The 22762-nt window shown below is 49.0% G+C and overlaps 1 protein-coding gene across 1 annotated transcript in view; it reads left to right on the top strand.

Moving 5' to 3' along the window:
• The window catches only part of LOC147700910 (killer cell lectin-like receptor subfamily B member 1B allele A), a 439368-nt gene that overhangs the window by 80668 nt on the left and 335938 nt on the right, over positions 1-22762 (top strand). The window contains exon 2 of the mRNA XM_086928539.1: positions 22495-22593. Within this exon, the coding sequence (XP_086784665.1) occupies positions 22495-22593 (99 nt within the window). The remainder of the gene's footprint in view (positions 1-22494; positions 22594-22762) is intronic.

The following is a 22762-nucleotide window of genomic DNA, read 5'->3' as shown; positions in this document are numbered from 1 at the left end:
CGGGAAATCCGCAATCCTAATCTGCCCCTTAGTTTGAATGGATGGATGCCTGGATCATGGTACTATCTGACTCTTAGACATCATATGTGTATCTAGAGAGAGTAGACGGTCACTGGATGAACTAAGTGTTACTTTGAAGAGCATATAACACCGCACCCGCACGTCCGTCCCAGTGTAGGAAAGGCAAGGAAAAGAATTTGTAATTTTGTCTGAAAACTACCATGAATAGTAGCAGTAGTTTGTATTGCAAGCACAGCATATATCCGGCTATTACGATGGCCACTCACTACCTCTGTTAATAAGTTTAGTAGAACTTGGTCATTCATGTATGGATGTATCACTGTTCACTCAATAAAAAGCAAAGCACCTAAAGTCATCCCATATGTAAGTAAATACATACCATGTGCAGTGATAGATAATCAGATTATTTATCTTCTTCATTTTCCTTTTCTAGTATTCATTGGCACTGTAGGGTGAAAGTTAAATTAATTAAGCAGTAGCCATTGTAACAGTGTATTCTCAGTGCCACCCGTAATAGAAAAGTAAGAGCATCACCACCTGCATGTACTGGACTGGTACAGTAATGCAAGTCTGTCTCACTCATCATGGCGGGCGTCTGTTTTCCTCGGGTGCAAGTTGACTGCGCTGGCATTATGCCGGCTTGCAGAAGTTAACGTACCAATTTTGCTAAACAAGAGAGAAGAAGAAGAATAAGACTGGTGTACTGTTATAGTCGACTCTAATGGAGTGAGTCCATAGTGCTCGTAGAATTGATTCCTTAAACTCCCACTAATGTTAGAGCAAGGGTGAAGAAGTGGGAGGTTAGATAGATACTGGCCACAATAGTTATGTACTGCACTTTCAAGTTGATAGTTCTACTGTGACACAACTTTCTGCTGTATTTATTTTTTGTTAATCTTAAAGAGCATTGGTTACAGACTATGTCTTTCTTTCTTCAAATAGATGCTCCTTCCAAACCAACCCGTAAGGAGCTGGCTAGACGGGCCCGGCAACGGAGGCTGGAGGCCACTGTCGCTGAATATCGCCGGCTGGTGGCCCAGGAGGAGGGGGACACGCAGTCTACCACAACATCTACCGGGACAGCTGCATCCTCCTCCGCGCTCCCTGGGTCACCCAGAAGGCGCAGGTCTCCAGCGGTACGGAGCTGGGGTACCGCAGCCACCCGCCACCGCCGAGCAAAGAAATCAGCTGCCCCCCACAGCAGTTGCAAGAAACGCATGCACCGCCTTTCCCTGAGGGTTTCCTACCTCGAGCAGGAGCTGCTCAACACGAAAACCCTGCTTGAGACCCTCCGCAAGGAGCATTCTGACTTGGCCCGGGAATTCAATAGCAGCAGCCAGCAGTAGGAGGAGACTGTCCCTTGCCCCTTTTTCAAAGACTTCTAGGGGCTGGGAATTGGGAGTTGGGTTTTTTCACTTTTTTGGACTTTTCACTGACATTCGTTGGGGTTAGGAAGTGGGGGTGGGTTGGGTTGGGTCTTGTGGGAGATTATTTTTGTCAGGGATATAAATATACTTTAAACTTTATCTTAGCATACTTGTTTTTTTTACTGCTTTTAAGGCTGGTGGGTGGGGGTTTAAGTTCTAACCCTGGGCGGAGTTCGCGGAGTGGGGCTTCGCGGAGCTACGCGAAGTGGGCGAGAAACTACGCCCACCTCCGCACTCCACGTAGCCCCACTCCGCAAACACCACTGGCCGCCAGCCCCGCCACCCGTCTCCCTCCCGCCCTCCCTAAATACTTTGAAATACAATAATCAAATAATTTAAAAGCACTTACCTTGCCGCCGCTGCCCGCCGCGTCCCCGGGGCTCGCGATCTTCCGTCTTCCGTACTAATGCGCATGCGCGGGCGGCCGCGCATGCGCATTTTCTCGTGAAAATGCGCATGCGCGGCCGCCCGCGCATGCGCATTAGTACGGAAGACGGAAGACGGAAGTAAGTGAGCCCTGGGGACGCGGCGGGCAGCGGCGGCAAGGTAAGTGCTTTTTAAATTATTTCATTTCTTTCTTTCAAAGTATTTAGGGAGGGCGGGAGGGAGGCGGGTGGCGGCCAGCTACGCTCCGTCTGCAGAGTGCCGCCTGGCTCCGCCAGCTCCGCAAAATGCGGAGTAGGCGGCACTACGCACACTCCGCAGACGGAGCGTAGCTGGCCGCCCACCCCTAGGTTTAACAGTAACTTTGTTTTGGTGACACTTAAGTGGCATCTTGATTCAAGTTGTGTAATTAATTGCCCAAATATTGTCAAAACTAAGTGCCTCTCACAGAGTAAGTGAATTCAATAGTCCTAGGACTTTACTAGTACTAGCGTCAGTCTCTCGTCTCTCCTAATACTCCATTATACTTCCTCCCCCCAAACGCTTATCTTACCTGTAATTTGTGTTTGGAAATAGGGCTAAGCACAGGGCTGGCTGCACGGCAAATGGCGATTAAGGTTGGCAATCCTGGGCGGATGAAATGTCATCGTTGCGTTGGTACTAGTGGTGTTACACAGTGGCAGTTGCAGCATCTGAAAAAAAAGAAAATGAAACCTTGTTTGTCCTTACCATAGCATTAGAACGGTACGATAGAGAATATAGCAGGTGACAGTACACTAGAACAGTGCCACAATGTAGCCTAACAAATGGTAAAGTATTGAAAGTATAACTAGTACTTGTGTTGAATTTCTTTGACATTGGCTACTACTACAAGAAATAGTACTGAAGGTGAAGGACACAGCAGCGTAATAATTTGCCACTTCTAGGAGGAGGATGTTCTTGATGACCTATCAAGTTGATGGCGGCATGGCGCACATGAAAATCTGCTTTCATTTGCCAATAGTGACTGAGTGTGAAGCTGAGTAAGTATAGAATATATCCTCGGATTCCTTCACCAGCCTGTTGCTATGACCTTATCCTCTCCAGCAAGTGTGTGGAATTATTGCTGTCATTTAGTCACACATAAATCAAAACCACACAGCCCGGGGGAAGAGGGTTAGGGTTTGTAAAATGGATGGGAATGGGGGATTTTGGGAAAGTTTTTTTGAGAGAAGAAAAAAAAGCAGAGCATGTACAAACAATAATTGAAGATAAAGAAATCTTTGGGTACAAAGCTAACCATAAATCTTTTTAGTGACATAAAGGAAGTGCATGCACTACTGCATGCATGGTTACTGAAAAATAAGTAGTACTTTCGACAACCGTGAATGACAGAATGCAACAGTACAGGGCTGCAGCGTTTTCACCTGCCTATCTCTGCACTCAGAGAAACACTTCTTACATTAAATTAGGTTTAAAAAATAGCCGAAGTAAAACCTATAGAATGGCTGTAGGGATCAATTTAGAAGCAGAGAGAGACCCAAGAAATGCAGAGTCACACTCATAGAAGTTCACAGCAATAACATTACTTAAAAAATAATTAGAAAACGGATACTGTATCTGTATGTTGTTGTAGCTGTCCTGTTGAATTTGGTGAGTAAGTTGCACGCATCAAACCATTCCTCTTATTAGCGGCACTCCTCCATTCCAGCTGACGCTTCGTCCATCAGTGTTGGTGACCAGAAGACACCCTGTCCACTGCCTGCCTGGCGGATGCTGAATTGCGGCTCACTAATGTGAAGCCTGACTTCATCCTTTTTTTCCCATTGCACAGACTGAAACCCGGCCTGTAATTATTGATGGAAAAACAGGAAGTGATATTAGAACACCACTGACAAATAAATATAAGGTATGTGCGCTGTGTAGTGCAAAAAGTCACACTTTCAGTTTCCTAATAGGCAGTACAATATTTTTGAAAGTGCGTACTCTGTCTGAGTCTCCTTTTGAAGGATAAATAAGTATGGGCAAATTAATTTAGCGGATCTTTTCCCTCAAGCTAGGTGTACTGTAAACTGTGTTTTAGAACAAAATTAGACCTTCCCAGCAGTGCTCCCACCCAGACCCTTACTAAAGCCAGTCGCAAAGATGTAGAAGACCCCCAATCAGATCTCAAAAAACGAGGCCTAGTAGAAAACTGGTGACAAAACGTACTTTGAAAGTAAAAGTAGGCCCAAATCCCCCCTTACCCACCGTGGATTGTATTCAAACCACTTGCAAGCAAGCAAAAGTATCCATACCCAGCATCGCTCCAAGACTCGCAAACCCCCCCACAAACAGCCCTCCACTCAAACACATGCAATACAAATACTGCTAACCCTAACGAGCCCTAAGTTAAGAATAGTGGCAAACGCTTTCTTTAACTATGCCAAATCCCCCCTTTCCCACCATGGAGTTTCTTCACAACCAAAATTACACATTCCCACGAGTGCTCTAAGACCCCAGAACTCAGTTGCAAAAATCTAGAACACCCCGAAACACATGCAATCCAGTTGCTAGGGCTAACCCAAACAAATCCTAAGTTACAAAAAGTGCCAAAAGGCTTTTCCGCATGGATTTTCTCCAAACCAGTTTTATCCGGTATTAGACCTTCCCAGCAATGCCCCAAGACCCGCCAACCCATCCGCAAAAAAGCACAACACCCCCAAACAGCCAAAAAGGAAAATCTCATACTTCAATATTTTTCGGCCTTCTGTCGCGCTGTGCAGCTAGGTCATAACTCCCGTTTTCCACCATGGATTTCCTGAAAAGCAAATGCAATCAAAATTAGACTGTGCCAGCAGTGCTCCCAGACCCCAAAACCCAGCCACAAACACCCGGAACCCCCCCAAAGATTACCTCAAAGACAAGCAAGTCAGCAAAAACGCAAAAAGAATTTCGCCTCCGATTTGGTCCAAACCACTTTTATCCGGTATTAGAGCTTCCCAGCAATGGCCCCAGAGCGGTCAACCCAGGCGAAAACAAGTAGAAGACCCCCAAACAGCCAAAAAGCAAAAGTACAAAAATGGGGACAGTCATTTTCATGGCAATTCCCAAAATCACTCCGCGCGCGCTCTGCAGCTAGGCCCTAACTCCCCTCTGCCACCATGGATTGCTTCAAACCTCTTGCAATCAAAAGTATCCATACCCAGCAGTGCTCCCAGTCCCCGAAACCCACCCATAAACACCAGGAAGCTCCCCAAACAGCACCTCAAAGACAAGTAGGTCAGCAGAAACGCAAACAAATTTTCACCTCCGATTTTGTCCAAACCACTTTGATCCGGTATTTGACATTCCCAGCAATGGCCCCAGTCCCCTGCAGCCACCCGCAAAAAAGCAGAACACCCCCAAACTGGCAAAAAGCAAAAATAGGCCTACTACCTGGAATTCAGTCCAAATACGCTGTGCAGCTAGGCCCTAACTCCCCTTTTCCACCATGGATTTCCTGAAAAACAAATGCAATCAACATTAGACTGTGACAGCATTGCTACCAGACCCCAAAACCCACCCACAACAACCTAAAAGCCCACCAAACAGCACCCCAAAGACAGGCTAGTGATCAAAAGCGCAAAATCTTTTTCTGCTCCGATTTTCTCCAAACCACTTTTATCCGGTATTTGACCTTCACAGCAATGCCCCAGACCCGTCAACTCACCCGCAAAGAAGTAGAACACCCCCACAAGTGCAGAGTCTTTCTTCATTGGGCGTAATCCAGCCATCTGCTTTGAGGGAAATAGGAGTCTGGAGGAGGAGGATAGAGGAGCATGTTCTTGTGAACCTGAGGAATGCAGACCGCGGCACCTTCAAATCAATAAGCAAATAAGTGAAGACAGTTCTGCTGATGGGCTTGTTTTTGTGATTAGGTGATTAAAGTTTTAATTATATTAACTGTGCAAAACAAAGAAAGACAGACACACAGGAATAAAAGTGAATAAGGACGAAAAAGAAAGTTATTGATTATTTGGCTCATTTCCAGGGCTCGGTTTTAGGGAATAAGAGTTTGTCCTCATACTCTGCGAATTCAGGCAGGAGTAGGTGAGTGTCACCTAACAGAGAAGATATTCCCTCATCTAAGTTGCTGTCCTCCTCGTCTTCTTCCGGCGTGTATTCTCGTACTTTGTAATCTGGTGGTATGAGGTGCTGATTCATCTTGATCATTGTTAACCTCTCCACATTTTTGGGCGAGAGGTGGGTCCGTTTGCAAGTTACAATGCCACCAGCAGCACTGAAAACATGTTCAGAAGACACGCTTGCGAGTGGGCAAGACAAGTAGTTTATAGCCAGGTTGGAGATCTGTGCCCACAATTCTTTTTTCCTATGCCAATACGCCAATGGGTCAGCATTAACATAGACCTCTGTTGAGTCATTCAGATAGTCCTGCACCATCGACTGAAGGTTCTCCATGGTTCCTCCACTTTGCTTACTTTTTGCTGGGACCTTTTGAGAACCAAACCCAAGCTTAGTTAGCCAATCCTCTTCTTCACCCAATGTTACTGTTGTGTCTGGTGCACATGATCCGGTTGCCAGTGTCTTCAACGGCTGAGAGGTCACTTCTGCCACAGCCACAGGTGCAGAAGTGGATTCTTTTGACTGGGGATGGCCTGCTGATGCTGATGTACTGCCTTTTCCTTCAATTTTCTGCCGTTCTCTTTCAAACCTCATGGCTGACAAGGCTAGCCAACGTTTGTACTTTGTAACATCTTCATCACCAAAAGAAAAGAAGGCTCTGCCTGCCAGCGCCTTTTTGTAGCGTGGATCCAGAATAGTAGCACAAATGTAATGCTGTTCTGAGTGGATCATTTAAAGACGTTCATCGCCAAGTAGGCGCTTTAATATTTCTCCGCCAAAACAAAAGCGTCTTGCTTTTCTTCATCTTTTTGAAACATAGAAGACACCGCCTTCAGTTGGTGCTCCAGCATGCGCAAGAATGGGATAGCTTTTCCAAAATTACAGTCCTCCCTGCTGACTGCACCCGTGAAGACCTCAAAAGGACGAAGCATGTCTGTCAGGCTTTTAACTAGCTTCCATTGCGCCACATCTAGCCTCAGGTCCTTCTGAGCTGTACCCACTGTTAAGAAATACTGATCGAGTACCGTAAACTGCTCATACAGACGCTCAAGCATGTAGAAGGTTGAGTTCCAACGTGTTGGCACCTCCTGGATGAGTGCTTTCACTGGCATTCGACGTTCATGTAGCAGGCCCCTCAGATGCTTCCGGGCCTTAAAAGAATTGCTGAAATGGTTGCACATTCTTTGGCAGGTGGCCACTAACTCGCACGCTGGACTGTCTTCACTCAAGAATTTTTTAACAACCAGGTTTATACAGTGCGCCAAACACGGCACTCTGAAATAGTTACCCAGATCCATGGCCTTAACTACATTGGCGCCATTATCCGTGGAAACATAACCAATCTTGCGTTTTTTTGGGGACAGCCATGGAAAGACCTTTGTGTTAAACTCATTCAAAATGTTTTCTGCTGTATGACGTTTCTCCAAGCCAAACATGGCTAGTGTTGCATGTTTCCGAGCAGCTTTAAAAACTTGGTCCGGGTCAACACCTGCGTTTAGCTTTGCTTTAACCCCTGAAAAAGAGACCCAGTGTGCAGTGATGCACATGTAATCAGTGCCTGCGCCACTGGTCCACATTTCTGTTGTCAGATGTATAGTGTGAACAGCACTCTTCTGCAAAGCTGCCCCAATCACCTCCAGCACATCTTCATGTAGTGCTGGAACCGCAACTCTGGCAAAATAGAACCGGCTAGGAACCTTCCATTTAGGGCATAGCGCTGCCACTAATTCTAGAAAACCAACCCCTTCTACAAAAGAAAAAGGGAGAAGGTCCAGAGCTAGCATTTTAGCCAGCTTAGTGTTATACAGACGCGCCAGTGGGTGGTTGCGTTCATATGGCGCTTCTGAAAACAACATGGTTCTAATGTTGGCCTGGAGCATTTTACGGGATGATGATGATGACTTCTTCGACCCAGTTACGCTCGCTGATGAACTTTTTCGCATTGGTGTCTCACTCTCTCCCACACTCTTAGTGTGGCTCACAGGGGGTGTGCTGCTGACAGGGGTACTGGGTGTAGGTGAAGAAATGTTTGACACTTCTTCCTCCTCATCATCATCAGATGAAACATCAACGGATACAGTTTGTTGACTTCCAATTCGGGCTTCCTTGATCTCCTTTAGGTGCGCATGCCATTGGACGTGTGCTGTCTCTCAAGATGACCTCTCTGGCCTCCGGTACCATAGTTGGTACCAAGCTTACCACGACTAACTGCAAGCTTACAAATGCTACAAATGGCTATGTTTTCCTTTTATGGGCAAACACTAAAGAAGTCCCAAACTGTAGACTTGAAATGTCTGTGGGGGCCGGAGGAGGCGATACTGGTGGTGGTCATGCTGCTAATGCCAGATGAAGTGGAGGATGTGCATTGCCGAACTTTACTATGTTGTGCACTTTCACCACCACTAATTGAGGTCGAGGTGGATGGAGGTCCCTTCTGGCGAGGAAGAAATATGGAAGCGGTAGGTGGTGGTGTACTAGTTAACTCCAATGATTGTGGTGTTCCCATTGCCTCCTCGTCGACAACATCATCACGCTCAGCATCTTTTCGGGCTAGGGTCAAAATGTCTGTTTGCTGCATGCCCGGTGAGGCTGGAGTCAAGCCTATGATGACTGCGTCGTCGTCGTGAGAGTCTTCATCAGCAGGAGTATACGCCACTTCTTGTTGAGCCTCATCACACTCCATAACTATGAGAGTTTCGACGACCTTCCTTTTACGCTCAGCTACCTTTGTCAGATCATGGTGTGCCTCACTCTCAGACGGCAGTGGTGGTTCCCAAGTTAGATCCATATCATCAGAAGGAGGTGGGCTTGAAGAAGATGTAGACACCACCCTTGATCTTTTCCTTGCTAGGGATGTGGAAGACAATGAATGATCATCAGGAGGAGTGGCTTCCTCAAATGATACCTCGGCTTGATTGTCGATTTCCTGATGTGCCCCTACTTCGGGAGGAACAACTATTGTGGGCACTTGTGCCCCTCCATGCACCTCTGCTTGCGCATCTCCTTGCGCTGCCTCTCCTTCCACATGTACTTGGGCTTGTACTTGCACATGTGGTTGTTGTTGCGGCTGTGGTTGTTCAACACTCGTCAGATGAGTTACAACAACCTGTGTTGATTGAGGGATATTGCTGCTACTTTCTTGCGATGAGCCAACATCACTGGTCAATGGTGATTGAACAACTAGACTAAGTGCGTCTGCAGCACTCAAGGGCTTGGACTTAAGTTGGCTTCGTGGTGGTGGCACTGAGCCCAATGGAGTGGGGGTGCTGCTCCCAGCTTGGTTCCCAGCAGATCCTGCTGCTGCTGCAGGCGTACTTTTTTTTTAATTCCCCAAAAATGTGGTGGGCGGCACACCAGTCTCCTTGGTAACTTGCTTCTTCTGCTCCTTACTGGCAACTTTCTTGCTAGAGGAGCTACTGGGAACTTTTTTTGGGGCCATCTTCTTCGGAGGTCAGAACAGCAGGCCGCAGTTGCACAAGTTGCAGAGTTGTCTGTGGCCAGACGTGACGTCGCGTGACGTTATGCTGCACTCACACACCGCTGCAGGACTTCTTCCTGGCACTGGTGGTTCTCTTGAGTCTTGTGCACCTAAAAGCAATGGAAGACAGAGGAACATCAGTTCAGTTATACACCCCAAAAACTCGAAAACCACATAAAAATCAGCACAATCCCATGCCATCCAAGCCCTCAATGATGTTTAAATTCAAGACACCCCACAGAAAGACTAGGCCCATGCACCACTCACTACCCCTGGGCATAATGGATGAAAGCTAGGCAAAATGGGTGCAGGCCTGAGAACACTGCCTGCATTCAAAATGGCCCCTTGCCTCCCAGCACATGGCCAGGGCCTGCCTGTACCAGCACTCAAAATGGCACCCACCCACATGGCCTGTCCCCATGAACACCCCAAAAAATCGAAAAACACAGAAAAATCAGCACAATCCCATGCCATCCATGCCATCTATGATGTTTAAATTCAAGACACCCCACAGAAAGACTAGGCCCATGTACCCCGGAGTACCCCTGGGCATAATGGATGAAAGCATGGCAGACTGGGTGCAGGCCTATGGCACAACAAAGCACACTGCCTGGCTTCGAAATGGCCCCTAGATCCCCACCACATGAACAGGTCCGGCCTGCACCAGTCCTCAAAATGGCCCCCACCCACATGGACAGGCCCATGAACACCCCAAAAAATCGACAAAACACACAAAAATCACCACAATCCCATGCCATCCATGCCCTAAATGATGTTTAAATTCAAGACACCCCACAGAAAGACTAGGCCCATGCACCACTCACTAGCCCTGATCAAAAGGCCCCAACAACAGCTCAAAAATCGAAAAACACAGAAAAATCAGCACAATCCCATGCCATCCATGCCCTCCATGATGTTTAAATTCAAGACACCCCACAGAAAAACTAGGCCCATGCACCACTCACTACCCCTGGGCATAATGGATGAAAGCTAGGCAAAATGGGTGCAGGCCTGGGAACACTGCCTGCATTGAAAATGGTTCCTTGCCTCCCAGCACATGGCCAAGGCCTGCCTGTACCAGCACTCAAAATGGCCCCCACCCACATGGCCAGTCCCCATGAACACCCCAAAAAATCGAAAAACACAGAAAAATCAGCACAATCCCATGCCATCCATGCCCTCCATGATGTTTAAATTCAAGACACCCCACAAAAAGACTAGGCCCATGCACCACTCACTACCCCTGGGCATAATGGATGAAAGCTAGGCAAAATGGGTGCAGGCCTGAGAACACTGCCTGCATTCAAAATGGCCCCTTGCCTCCCAGCACATGGCCGGGGTCTGCCTGTACCAGCACTCAAAATGGCCCCCACCCACATGGCCTGTCCCCATGAACACCCCAAAAAATCAAAAAACACAGAAAAAAAGCACAATCCCATGCCATCCATGCCCTCCATGATGTTTACATTCAAGACACCCCACAGAAAGACTAGGCCCTTGCACCACTTACTAGCCCTGGTCAAAAGGCCCCAACAACAGCCCAAAAATCGAAAAACACAGAAAAATCAGCACAATCCCATGCCATCCATGCCCTCCATGATGTTTAAATTCAAGACACCCCACAGAAAGACTAGGCCCATGCACCACTCACTAGCCCTGGTCAAAAGGCCCCAACAACAGCCCAAAAATCGAAAAACACAGAAAAATCAGCACAATCCCATGCCATCCATGCCCTCCATGATGTTTAAATTCAAGACACCCCACAAAAAGACTAGGCCCATGCACCACTCACTACCCCTGGGCATAATGGATGAAAGCTAGGCAAAATGGGTGCAGGCCTGGGAACACTGCCTGCATTGAAAATGGTCCCTTGCCTCCCAGCACATGGCCAAGGCCTGCCTGTACCAGCACTCAAAATGGCCCCCACCCACATGGCCAGTCCCCATGAACACCCCAAAAAATCGAAAAACACAGAAAAATCAGCACAATCCCATGCCATCCATGCCCTCCATGATTTTTAAATTCAAGACACCCCACAAAAAGACTAGGCCCATGCACAACTCACTACCCCTGGGCATAATGGATGAAAGCTAGGCAAAATGGGTGCAGGCCTGAGAACACTGCCTGCATTCAAAATTTCCCTTTGCCTCCCAGCACATGGCCAGGGCCTGCCTGTACCAGCACTCAAAATGGCCCCCACTCACATGGCCTGTCCCCATGAACACCCCAAAAAATCGAAACACACAGAAAAATCAGCACAATCCCATGCCATCCATGCCCTCCATGATGTTTAAATTCAAGACACCCCACAGAAAAACTAGGCCCATGCACGCCTGAGTACCCCTGGGCATAATGGATGAAACCATGGCAGACTGGGTGCAGGCCTATGGCACAACAAAGCACACTGCCTGGCTTCAAAATGGCCCCTAGACCCCCACCACATGGACAGGCCCGGCCTGCACCAGTCCTCAAAATGGCCCCCACCCACATGGACAGGCCCATGAACACCCCAAAAAATCGAAAAAACACACAAAAATCACCACAATCCATGCCATCCATGCCCTCAATGATGTTTAAATTCAAGACACCCCACAGAAAGACTAGGCCCATGCACCACTCACTAGCCCTGGTCAAAAGACCCCAACAACAGCCCAAAAATCGAAAAACACAGAAAAATCAGCACAATCCCATGCCGTCCATGCCCTCCATGATGTTTAAATTCAAGACACCCCACAGAAAGACTAGGCCCATGCACCACTCACTACCCCTGGGCATAATGGATGAAAGCTAGGCAAAATGGGTGCTGTCCTGAGAACACTGCCTGCATTCAAAATGGCCCCTTGCCTCCCAGCACATGGCCCGGACTGCCTGTACCAGCACTCAAAATGGCCCCCACCCACATGGCCAGTCCCCATGAACACCCCAAAAAATCGAAAAACACAGAAAAATCAGCACAATCCCATGCCATCCATGCCCTCCATGATGTTTAAATTCAAGACACCCCACAGAAAGACTAGGCCCATGCACCACTCACTAGCCCTGGTCAAAAGGCCCCAACAACAGCCCAAAAATCGAAAAACACACAGAAATCACCACAATCCCATGCCATCCATGCCCTCCATGATGTTTAAATTCAAGACACCCCACATAAAGACTAGGCCCATGCACCACTCACTAGCCCTGGTCAAAAGGCCCCAACAACAGCCCAAAAATAAAAAAAACACACAAAAATCACCACAATCCCATACCATCCATGCCCTCAATGATGTTTAAATTCAAGACACCCCACAGAAAGACTAGGCCCATGCACCACTCACTACCCCTGGGCATAATGGATGAAAGCTAGGCAAAATGGGTGCTGTCCTGAGAACACTGCCTGCATTCAAAATGGCCCCTTGCCTCCCAGCACATGGCCCGGGCCTGCCTGTACCAGCACTCAAAATGGCCCCCACCCACATGGCCAGTCCCCATGAACACCCCAAAAAATCGAAAAACACAGGGGCGTGCTGCTGCTGGGGCCCAGGGGAAGGCTTGCCTCCCTGGGCCCTGCCCAGCCCCTGGATGCCTGATGGATGCCCTGTTCTCTTTCCTGATGCCATAGCGCTTGGACGCGCTTTATTTTTACCTCTAGTGCCTGGGGGCCCTGGATTCCTTCTCAAAGTGCCTAAAAGTGCTGGTTCTTTTCCCTAGCGCTTGGGAGCGCTCTATTTTTCCCCTAGCGCTCGGAGCGCTTTATTTCTCCTCCCACGGCTGCCCACGCCGCATATTTATTTTTATTCTTATATTTAACGAGGGAGCCTACCCCTTGGTTAATTCTCCCCCGGCCTCTGAGTGCCTGAAACGGGCCGCCGCGCTGCCCGCGGCGACCCAGAAGTGCTGGGCCGGCCGGCCAATCCTAGCGCGGCCCCCGGTGAAGGACCGGAAGTCACGCCCTGGGGACCGCGGTGTGAGAGAGAAGCTGCTACAGGCACAGGCGGGGCTCCGGTATCGTAGAGAGCCCCGCGCAGCCCAGAGGAGAGCCGCCCCAGCATCTGAGAAGCCGGTGTGTGTGGACCGAAGTGCTGAATCGGGGAGGAGGGCATCGGGGCACATTGCCGGTGCCCGCCCCTCGCCTCCAGTGTGTAGAGCCGGTTGAGGCTCTTGGAGCATCGGTCTCTGTTCCTGAGTCCCTCGCGAGGGGATTCCAACGAGAGGGGCATTTCTTTAGTTAGAGCCCGAGAGGCTCAGGCGGCATATCGTTGTTTCCGAGCCCAGCGAGGCTCCAAGCCCACAGTTGTTCTCAAGCCCGGAGAGGCTTAGGGTGCCATTTTATTCTCACAAGCCCAGAGAGGCTCGAGGGCCAGTGCCTTGTTTACAGAGCCCCGAGGCTCCCGCCCATATTGGTTTGCGAGCCCAGAGAGGCTCGAGGGCCAGTGCCTTGTTTACAGAGCCCCGAGACTCCCGTCCATATTGGTTTGCAAGCCCAGAGAGGCTCGAGGGGCATTCGTGATTGCAGAGTCCCAAGGCTCCTCCCAGCCCACATTGGTCCTACGAGCCCAGAGGGGCTCTTGAGTGTATTCCTGTTCTTGAGCCCAGAGAGGCTCCCGGGCTGGCCCCATTCTCTACAACAGCTGCCCAGCACTTTGTGGGCAGCTGCCACGTTTAGGTCTTGGCGCAGTGGCGCAACCTGGACCCTGGACTTTGATGTAAATCATGCGCTATTATGATTCCTGCGCTAACTGTGGTTTAGATGCTATTATGATCTATGTCCTATTGCTTTTGGGTGCTAGGAAATGTACTGTGTGTTGTATGTTTTGCGCACCCTGTGTCCTGCACCTCTGAATGTGTTGTTGATGCATCAGGTGCCTTGTTCCTTACACCGCTGAACATGTGTTGATGCGTCATGTGTTCCTTACACCGCTGAATGTAGGTTTCTGCATCATGTGTTTTCCTTCCCTACACCTCTGAATGTGTTGTGATACATCATGTGTGATATGCCTATACCCCTACAGGTATTGTGATACTTAGGTGGTTGTTTTCTCCTAGTACAGGTGGTGCTAGTGAGGTCCCGGTTCCCTGCGTGACCTGTTCCTAAGGTGGTTAGGGTGGTGTAGGTGGTACTTACCAGTTACCAGTGATTACTGGTTGTGTGCTTTATGTTCTATTTTGTGCTACAGTGATTTATATTCTATGTTCTAAGTGCTAATTATACCAAGTACTAAGTCTGAAAGTGCATATTCCTGACAGTGGTCCATGTGGCCCTGTCTTGTACATATCCCCTGTAAATTCTGCCCGTGCCTGTTGGCACATTGTAAAGTGTGTGCTTTATCTAATGTGTTTTGGTATAATACAAAGGCTATTTTTATATATAACCTAGTGTGGAGTTTCCTTTGTGGTGGGTCTTGGGTGTTGTTGCCGGGGTGCGTGCGCAAATACTTAACTCACATCGCCTCCAAGTTTAGCCTTGCTGCTCGCGCCTTGTTACCTAGAGGGTGAGCAGGGGTTATCTTGGCGTGTAACTACCTTGCCCTGACTTGGGAGTGGTGGTCTCTGACTGACTTTGGCGCAAGCCCTGGCTAGCCAGGGATCCCATTTCTAACAGTGCCCACATAGGTACATGCGACAATGCGCTCGTCCTTCCATCTTAAACTTAGTTTTCCTTGCAATACAATCAAAATAAACAGAGACCACAGAGGAATTTCTATTTGCGAGAGCTGACTCTGCTACGATGCTCCGCAACGTGCTGCCACTCTGCACCACACATTAACTGTGGCCACTGCACGGTGTTGGCAACAAAAGGCAGAACCACTCCTCCTATAAACGTAGCACGTCTGTGCTACTTCATCAACCATGGCCTGGGCTTTAATCAACATGCAAGCAGCTTTACCGCATTTGTTAGCCCGCATTATTCTTCACACCACACACTGCTGCACGCCTCACACTGCTGCATGCTGCATGCCACACACTGCTGCATTCCTCACACTGCTGCACGCCTCACACTGCTGCACGCCTCACACTGCTGCTCAACACACACTGCTGCACGCCTCACACTGCTGCACGCCTCACACTTCTGCACATCACACACTGCTGCATGCCTCACACTGCTGCACGCCACATACTGCTGCATGCCTCACACTGCTGCATGCCTCACACTGCTGCACACCTCACACTGCTGCACGCCACACACTGCTGCACGCCTCACACTGCTGCACGCCTCACACTGCTGCACACCACACACTGCTGCATGCCTCACACTGCTGCACGCCACATACTGCTGCATGCCTCACACTGCTGCACGCCTCACACTGCTGCATGCCTCACATTGCTGCATGCCTCACACTGCTGCACGACTCACACTGCTGCATACCTCACACTGTTGCACACCGCATACTGCTGCATGCCACACACTGCTGCACACCTCACACTGCTGCACACCTCACACTGCTGCATGCCACACACTGCTGAACGCCTCACACTGCTGCACGCCACACTGCTGCATGCCTCACACTGCTGCACGCCTCACACTGCTGCACGCCTCACACTGCTGCATGCCTCACACTGCTGAACGCCTCACACTGCTGCATGCCTCATACTGCTGCATGCCACACACTGCTGCAAGCCTCATACTGCTGCATGCCTCACACTTCTGCACGTCACACACTGCTGCACACCACACATTGCTGCACGCCACATACTGCTGCACACCACACACTGCTGCATGCCTCACACTGCTGCACACCTCACACTGCTGCATGCCTCACACTGCTGCACGCCACACCAGTGCTGCATGCCTCACACTGCTGCAGGCTGCACAACAAACACTGCTGCATAACTCACACTGCTGCATGCCTCATACTGCTGCACGCCTCACACTGTTGCATGCCTCACACTGATGCACGCCACACCAGTGCTGCATGCCTCACACTGCTGCAGGCTGCACAACAAACACTGCTGCATAACTCACACTGCTGCATGCCTCATACTGCTGCACGCCTCACACTGCTGCATACCTCACACTGTTGCACACCGCATACTGCTGCATGCCACACACTGCTGCACACCTCACACTGCTGCACACCTCACCCTGCTGCATGCCACACACTGCTGAACGCCTCACACTGCTGCACGCCACACTGCTGCCTGCCTCACACTGCTGCACGCCTCACACTGCTGCACGCCTCACACTGCTGCATGCCTCACACTGCTGAACGCCTCACACTGCTGCATGCCTCATACTGCTGCATGCCACACACTGCTGCAAGCCTCATACTGCTGCATGCCTCACACTTCTGCACGTCACACACTGCTGCACACCACACATTGCTGCACGCCACATACTGCTGCACACCACACACTGCTGCATGCCTCACACTGCTGCACACCTCACACTGCTGCATGCCTCACACTGCTGCACGCCACACCAGTGCTGCATGCCTCACACTGCTGCAGGCTGCACAACAAACACTGCTGCATAACTCACACTGCTGCATGCCTCATACTGCTGCACGCCTCACACTGCTGCACGCCTCACACTGCTGCATGCTTCACACTGCTGTACGCCTCACACTGCTGCACAACACACACTACTGCACGCCTCACACTGCTGCATGCCTCACACTGCTGCACGCCTCACACTGCTGCACACTACTTACTGCTGCATGCCTCACACAGCTGCACGCCACATACTGCTGCATGCCTCACACTGCTGCACACTGCTGCACACCTCACACTGCTGCATGCCACACACTTCTGCACGCCTCACACTGCTGCATGCCTCACACTGCTGCACACCACACACTGTTGCATGCCTCACACTGCTGCACGTCACATACTGCTGCATGCCTCACACTGCTGCATGCCTCACATTGCTGCATGCCTCACAGTGCTGCACGCCTCACACTGCTGCACACCACACACTGCTACACGCCTCACACTGCTGCACGCCTCACACTGCTGAACGCCTCACACTGCTGCACACCACACACTGCTGCATGCCCCACACTGCTGCACGCCACATACTGCTGCATACCTCACACTGCTGCACGCCTCACACTGCTGCACACCTCACACTGCTGCATGCCACACATTGCTGCATGCCTCACACTGCTGCACACCTCACACTGCTGCATGCCTCACACTGCTGCACGCCACATTGCTGCATGCCTCACACTGCTGCACGCCACATACTGCTGCATGCCTCACACTGCTGCACGCCTCACACTGCTGCACACCTCACACTGCTGCAGGCCTCACACTGCTGCATGCCTCACACTGCTGCACGCCTCACACTGCTGCACGCCACACACTGCTGCACGCCTCACACTGCTGCACGCCTCACACTGCTGCATGCCACACACTGCTACATACCTCACACTGCTGCATGCCTCACACTGCTGCATGCCTCACACTGCTGCATGCCTCACACTGCTGCACGCCGCACACTGCTGCACGCCTGCACACTGATTCACGCCATACACTGCTGCACGCCACATTGCTGCACGCCTCACACAGTTGCACGCCTCACACTGCTGCACGTCACACACTGCTGCATGCCACACACTGCTGCATGCCACACACTGCTGCACGCCTCACACTGCTGCACACCTCACACTGCTGCACACCACACACTGCTGCATGCCACACATTGCTGCACGCCTCACACTGCTGCATGCCTCACACTGCTGCACGCCACACACTACTGCTCGCCACACACTGCTGCACGCCTCACACTGCTGCATGCCACACACTGCTGCACACTGCAGGCCACACACTGCTGCATGCCTCACACTGCTGCATGCCACACATTGCTGCACACCTCTCACTGCTGCATGCCACACACTGCTGCACACCACACACTGTTGCACACCACATGCCTCCTTCTTTAACTCCCTGTTCTCTTCTGCTGTGCTGGTCTGCTGCTCTATTCCACACACCTCCTTCTCTAACTCCTTGTTCTCTTCTTTTCTCCATCTGCTTATCTGCTGCTCTCTTCCACCCTGCCTCCTTCTTTAACTCCCTGTTCTCTTCTGCTGATCTGCTGCTCTCGTCCACCTCGCCTCCTTCTCTAACTCCGTATTCTCTTCTCCTGTGCTGATCTGCTGCTCTCTGCCACCAAACCTCCTTCTTTAACTCCCTGTTCTCTTCTCCTGTGCTGATCTGCTGCTCTCTTCCACCCGCCGCCTTCTTTAACTCCATGTCTCTTCTGCTGTGCTGTTATGCTGCTCTCTTCCACCAAACCTCCTTCTTTAACTCCCTGTTCTCTTCTGCTGTGCTGATCTGCTGCTCTCTTCCACCCACCTCCTTCTCTAACTCCCTGTTCTCTTCTTTTCTCCCTCTGCTTATCTGCAGCTCTCTTCCACCCTGCCTCCTTCTTTAACTCCCTGTTCTCTACTGCTGATCTACTGCTCTCTTCCACCTCACCTCCTTCTCTAAACTCTCTGTTCTCTTCTCCTGTGCTGATCTGCTGCTCTCTTCCACCAAACCTCCAACTTTAACTCCCTGTTCTCTTCTCCTGTGCTGATCTGCTGCTCTCGTCCACCCGCCTCCTTCTTTAACTCCATGTTCTCTTCTGCTGTGCTGTTATGCTGCTCTCTTCCACCCACCTCCTTCTCCAACTCCCTGTTCTCTTCACTTCTTCCGAGATGATCTGGTGCTCTCTTCCACCCGCCTTCTTCTCTAGCTCCCTGTTCTCTTCTTTTCTCCTATGCTGATGTGCCACACACTGCTGCACGCCCCACACTGCTGCAGGCCTCACACTGCTGCAGGCCTCACACTGCTCTGCTACCTTCTCTTCTTATTTTTGTATTAAGTTCATTCATTAGAGGTTTTATAGTGAGAAGAGTTTTATAGTAACCATACTCAATATTCCATCTAGCAAACTACACAGAGCACTAAGGGCCTAATTACGAATCTGGTGGTCCATTGAACGCCAGACTTATGGTAGGCGCGGCAGTGGCGATCTTCCAACCGCCCTATTACAATTAGGGCTGTCAGACCGTCATTGCCCTACCACAGCCGCTAGGGAACCACCAGTCTATGGTTGTGTTGCAGCAGTCATGATGCTGCAATATGCTTGCTCGACCACCGCAGTCACACCAATCATATTGTGAGTTTCCTCCCTGCCACAGTTTTCACTGCGGTTCCTCCTCCATGCAAACTGAGGTGGTGAGGCCATAAAGGGGGCCGTACAGGGCTCTGTCTGTGCCTCAGCACCATGAGGTGCATTCAGAGAGGCACAACATATGGGCCTGCACCCCAGTTCCTGCACGCCATGTACTTTATAGTCCATGCCGTGCAGGTACTGTTTTTAGCGTTCTCATTGCAGTGCCCATTTTCATGGGCTCCGCCGTGTTAACATCATAAAAAAGCCCGCCAGACACGAGAAACTCACAGGTTTGGCAGTGGGACTGTAAGGCAGACCTGGTGCAACACAGCCAAACTCGCAATCAGGCCCTACATTCTTTTAAATGGCCTTCTGGCACTATATATCATCTAAGGCAACTGAGCATTTTGTTTTAAAGGTGACATAACTAAGTCTCAAGAATGGAGATGTATGTCATGTTTCCACTAGTGCTCAGAGTAAGCTGTCCATGCCTAGCCTTTGAGATCAGTGAGTTTTGCACTCTAAACAATATTACAGGTGCAGGCTGAAGGTTCACCAATTTCTTGCCGATTAATGGCCTAATTTAAAGTGCTGTGATTGCAGACCTGCCACCAAAAATTCGTGGACACCCTGTCTGCCACTCATGGTTACTCTATCTCATTTCAATAGCAGATGAACATCTTCATTTCTTCAGTTAGCTCTGCCATAGCAAACTCTTTACCTGTGGACCTTCCACTAAAAGCCCACCAAGTCAACTGTGTCAGAAGGCTCCCCTGTTTAGGTGATGGCCTTTTTTTCAACACCATTGCTCCTTTTCGCAAACAACGTGCAAACTATGGTCTTCACAAATAGAAAAATAAGGAGAAACTTCAGCCATATGCTGGAAGAAAACTACCTGCACATGATGAACATTTCATTTTTGTTTTTCAGAAACATACAAATGCTTTTGCAGATTGCTTCTGCAAATTAATAAAATGTTCACTTGGTGTCATGATATGGCATTTCAGCTGGTATGAACAGTTTTGCTGAAAGTTGTCCCGCTGCATTGATGGGAGCAACTTTAGTGAAAAGTCCCCGCTGACTTGACCAGGATGTCTAAATTGTATCACCAAGCACTAAATGAAGCCACAAGTTCCTTGTAAAAATGATGGGAGCAGGCAATTATTTTCAAAGGGTGTAAATGGTTCTTTACAAGTTGAAGAGACGATTAGATGATCGGAATAACAGGTTCAATACATTTCCTTCATTAAGGGTACAGCTTTTCTTTGAGGTATGGAATGTCTGCCACTGACTACTTTCCCATTAGTCCAAAGGATACAAAATTGGTCCCACACCTGATTATTGCAGAACCTCTGCTTCGGAAAAGGGTAAAAGGAGTTTGTCAGTTAACCTGTTCGAAAGGATTCGACCACAGCAGTACCACAGCTGCTTTCCTCTTGCAAGGTCCGGCTAATGCTGTAAATGAGTATCTTTCAGCGTTGTACTCTAAAAGTGTTCTGCAAATTTATGTCAAGGCAGTAGATTCATGTGTGTGTATTTCTTTGTAATTACCAGCCCTACAGCTGATTGCAGTACTTCTGTCTTGGACAGACATGGATGTCTCATGCTGCACTGATGACACTGAAAGAGAAAATGTTTCTCTTCCTCAGCCAAGGACGGTTCTTAAATTCTGATACAATCAGTGTTTTCAGCGTTATTTCCAAGGTGCTTTTCACAGTCAGGTATTATTTAGGAATTCAATAACAGACAATTACTTTATAAACATTTCTTTATATGCCGCAAACCATATGTCACTCTTCAATTCTATTATACGGGCAACAGGAATAAGAAAGAGATTCTTGAGAACATTTTAGGAAACCATTCTTGATGTGGTTGGCTGCATTAAAGTAGAGCAAACCCTTCTTTTGATGTGAATACACATAATAGATGGGTATACCCCCACTTATGTTGTTGTTTATGGGGATTTCAACCTCCAGCTTTCACATTGGCAATGGACGCCATCTAGGCCTGCTTCAGTGTTAACTAAGCAGAAAGTGAACAACAAGTCTTAAAATTCCCAAATTTTCAAGAAATTGAATGAGCCTCATGCATTTACTCACTCACCCAGAGCTGCGTGTAGAATTTGGCGACTTTGTGTTACTCTTGTAATGCGCAGTTCCAGCCAAAATCCAATCATCACAACATGGTGGAATTATTTCCTGCGAGACTCCAGAAATGTGAGCAGCTGTGATAGAGATTTGGCATCCTCTAACGCCATTTAAAACACGGGTGTTCTTGAGCGGTTGTGTTCAGAGGGCTGCTTCTCAAGTTGATGTGTTGCTGCTCAAGTGGATTTTCTACTTGAGCAGCAGCAAAGTCAACTCAAATGGCTGTGTGCTCTTGTGTCCCGCGTAGTAATGTTCTTGCTGATTTTTCATTGCTGCTTGCTCTATTGTAATTGTAATTGTCATTTGTAGAGCGCATAATCACAGTCAGCTCTCTAAGCACTGTGAGAGAGAGCCCTACCCCAGCAAGTGAAAGGTTAGCTATTGACAATCAATTTCAGCACAAGCACCATGACATACATATGGCCACTCTTTGGCAGGACTTTGTGGAATTTTGCAATGTTTTTATGTAACTCTGCGAAATTCTGCGCAGTGAAAACCCCCCAGGTTTGGCCCTCCCCTAGCTATAATATGGTAAAGGGGTGCAAGGCATCACCTCTCTAAATCCCATTCATATTTCCTATAGTTGGCCTCCATCTTTGTTGAACATATGTGGTGGAGGACACACCCTTCTTTAATGATCTTCAGCCCAGTGGTCCATGGACCACATCTGTCAATACCTATCCCAATTACAGCAGTATAATAGTTACAGATGGGATATGGTCAATCAAAGGCTACTTCTCTGTCGTCTTCACTTTCTACACAGACTGTATCTTAGTTGAACCTGTACCTAAAGTAATAACCTAAGATTACTTTTTTATGCAGACTTGTTAATTAATTATATACTTTTATTTTCTTAAACTTTCAACTTTACAGCTGATTCCGAATGTCCCCAGTGGCACAGGCATATACTATTGGTCAGTGGAGCTCTGCTTATAATTGCGGTCCTGGTTCTCATAGGATGTGGTGCTTGGGGTAAGTGCTGACATGTATGCCATTTAAAATCGTTACTTATGAGAGGCCTTGATAGGAAGTTCAACAAACTGTTGTTTTTCTTGTTTGTGAAGTTAAACCCGGTACTGCAGGTTTCAAATCAGGAACAATTTTGTTGCATTCAGTTTAAGCACGGGCTAACAAATAGCAA

The sequence above is a fragment of the Lissotriton vulgaris genome, chromosome 7 (genome assembly GCF_964263255.1).
Source record: "Lissotriton vulgaris chromosome 7, aLisVul1.2, whole genome shotgun sequence".
NCBI classification, from domain to species: domain Eukaryota; kingdom Metazoa; phylum Chordata; class Amphibia; order Caudata; family Salamandridae; genus Lissotriton; species Lissotriton vulgaris.
Note: the sequence above shows the minus strand (reverse complement) of the source record. Positions and strands in the feature narration are given on the sequence as shown.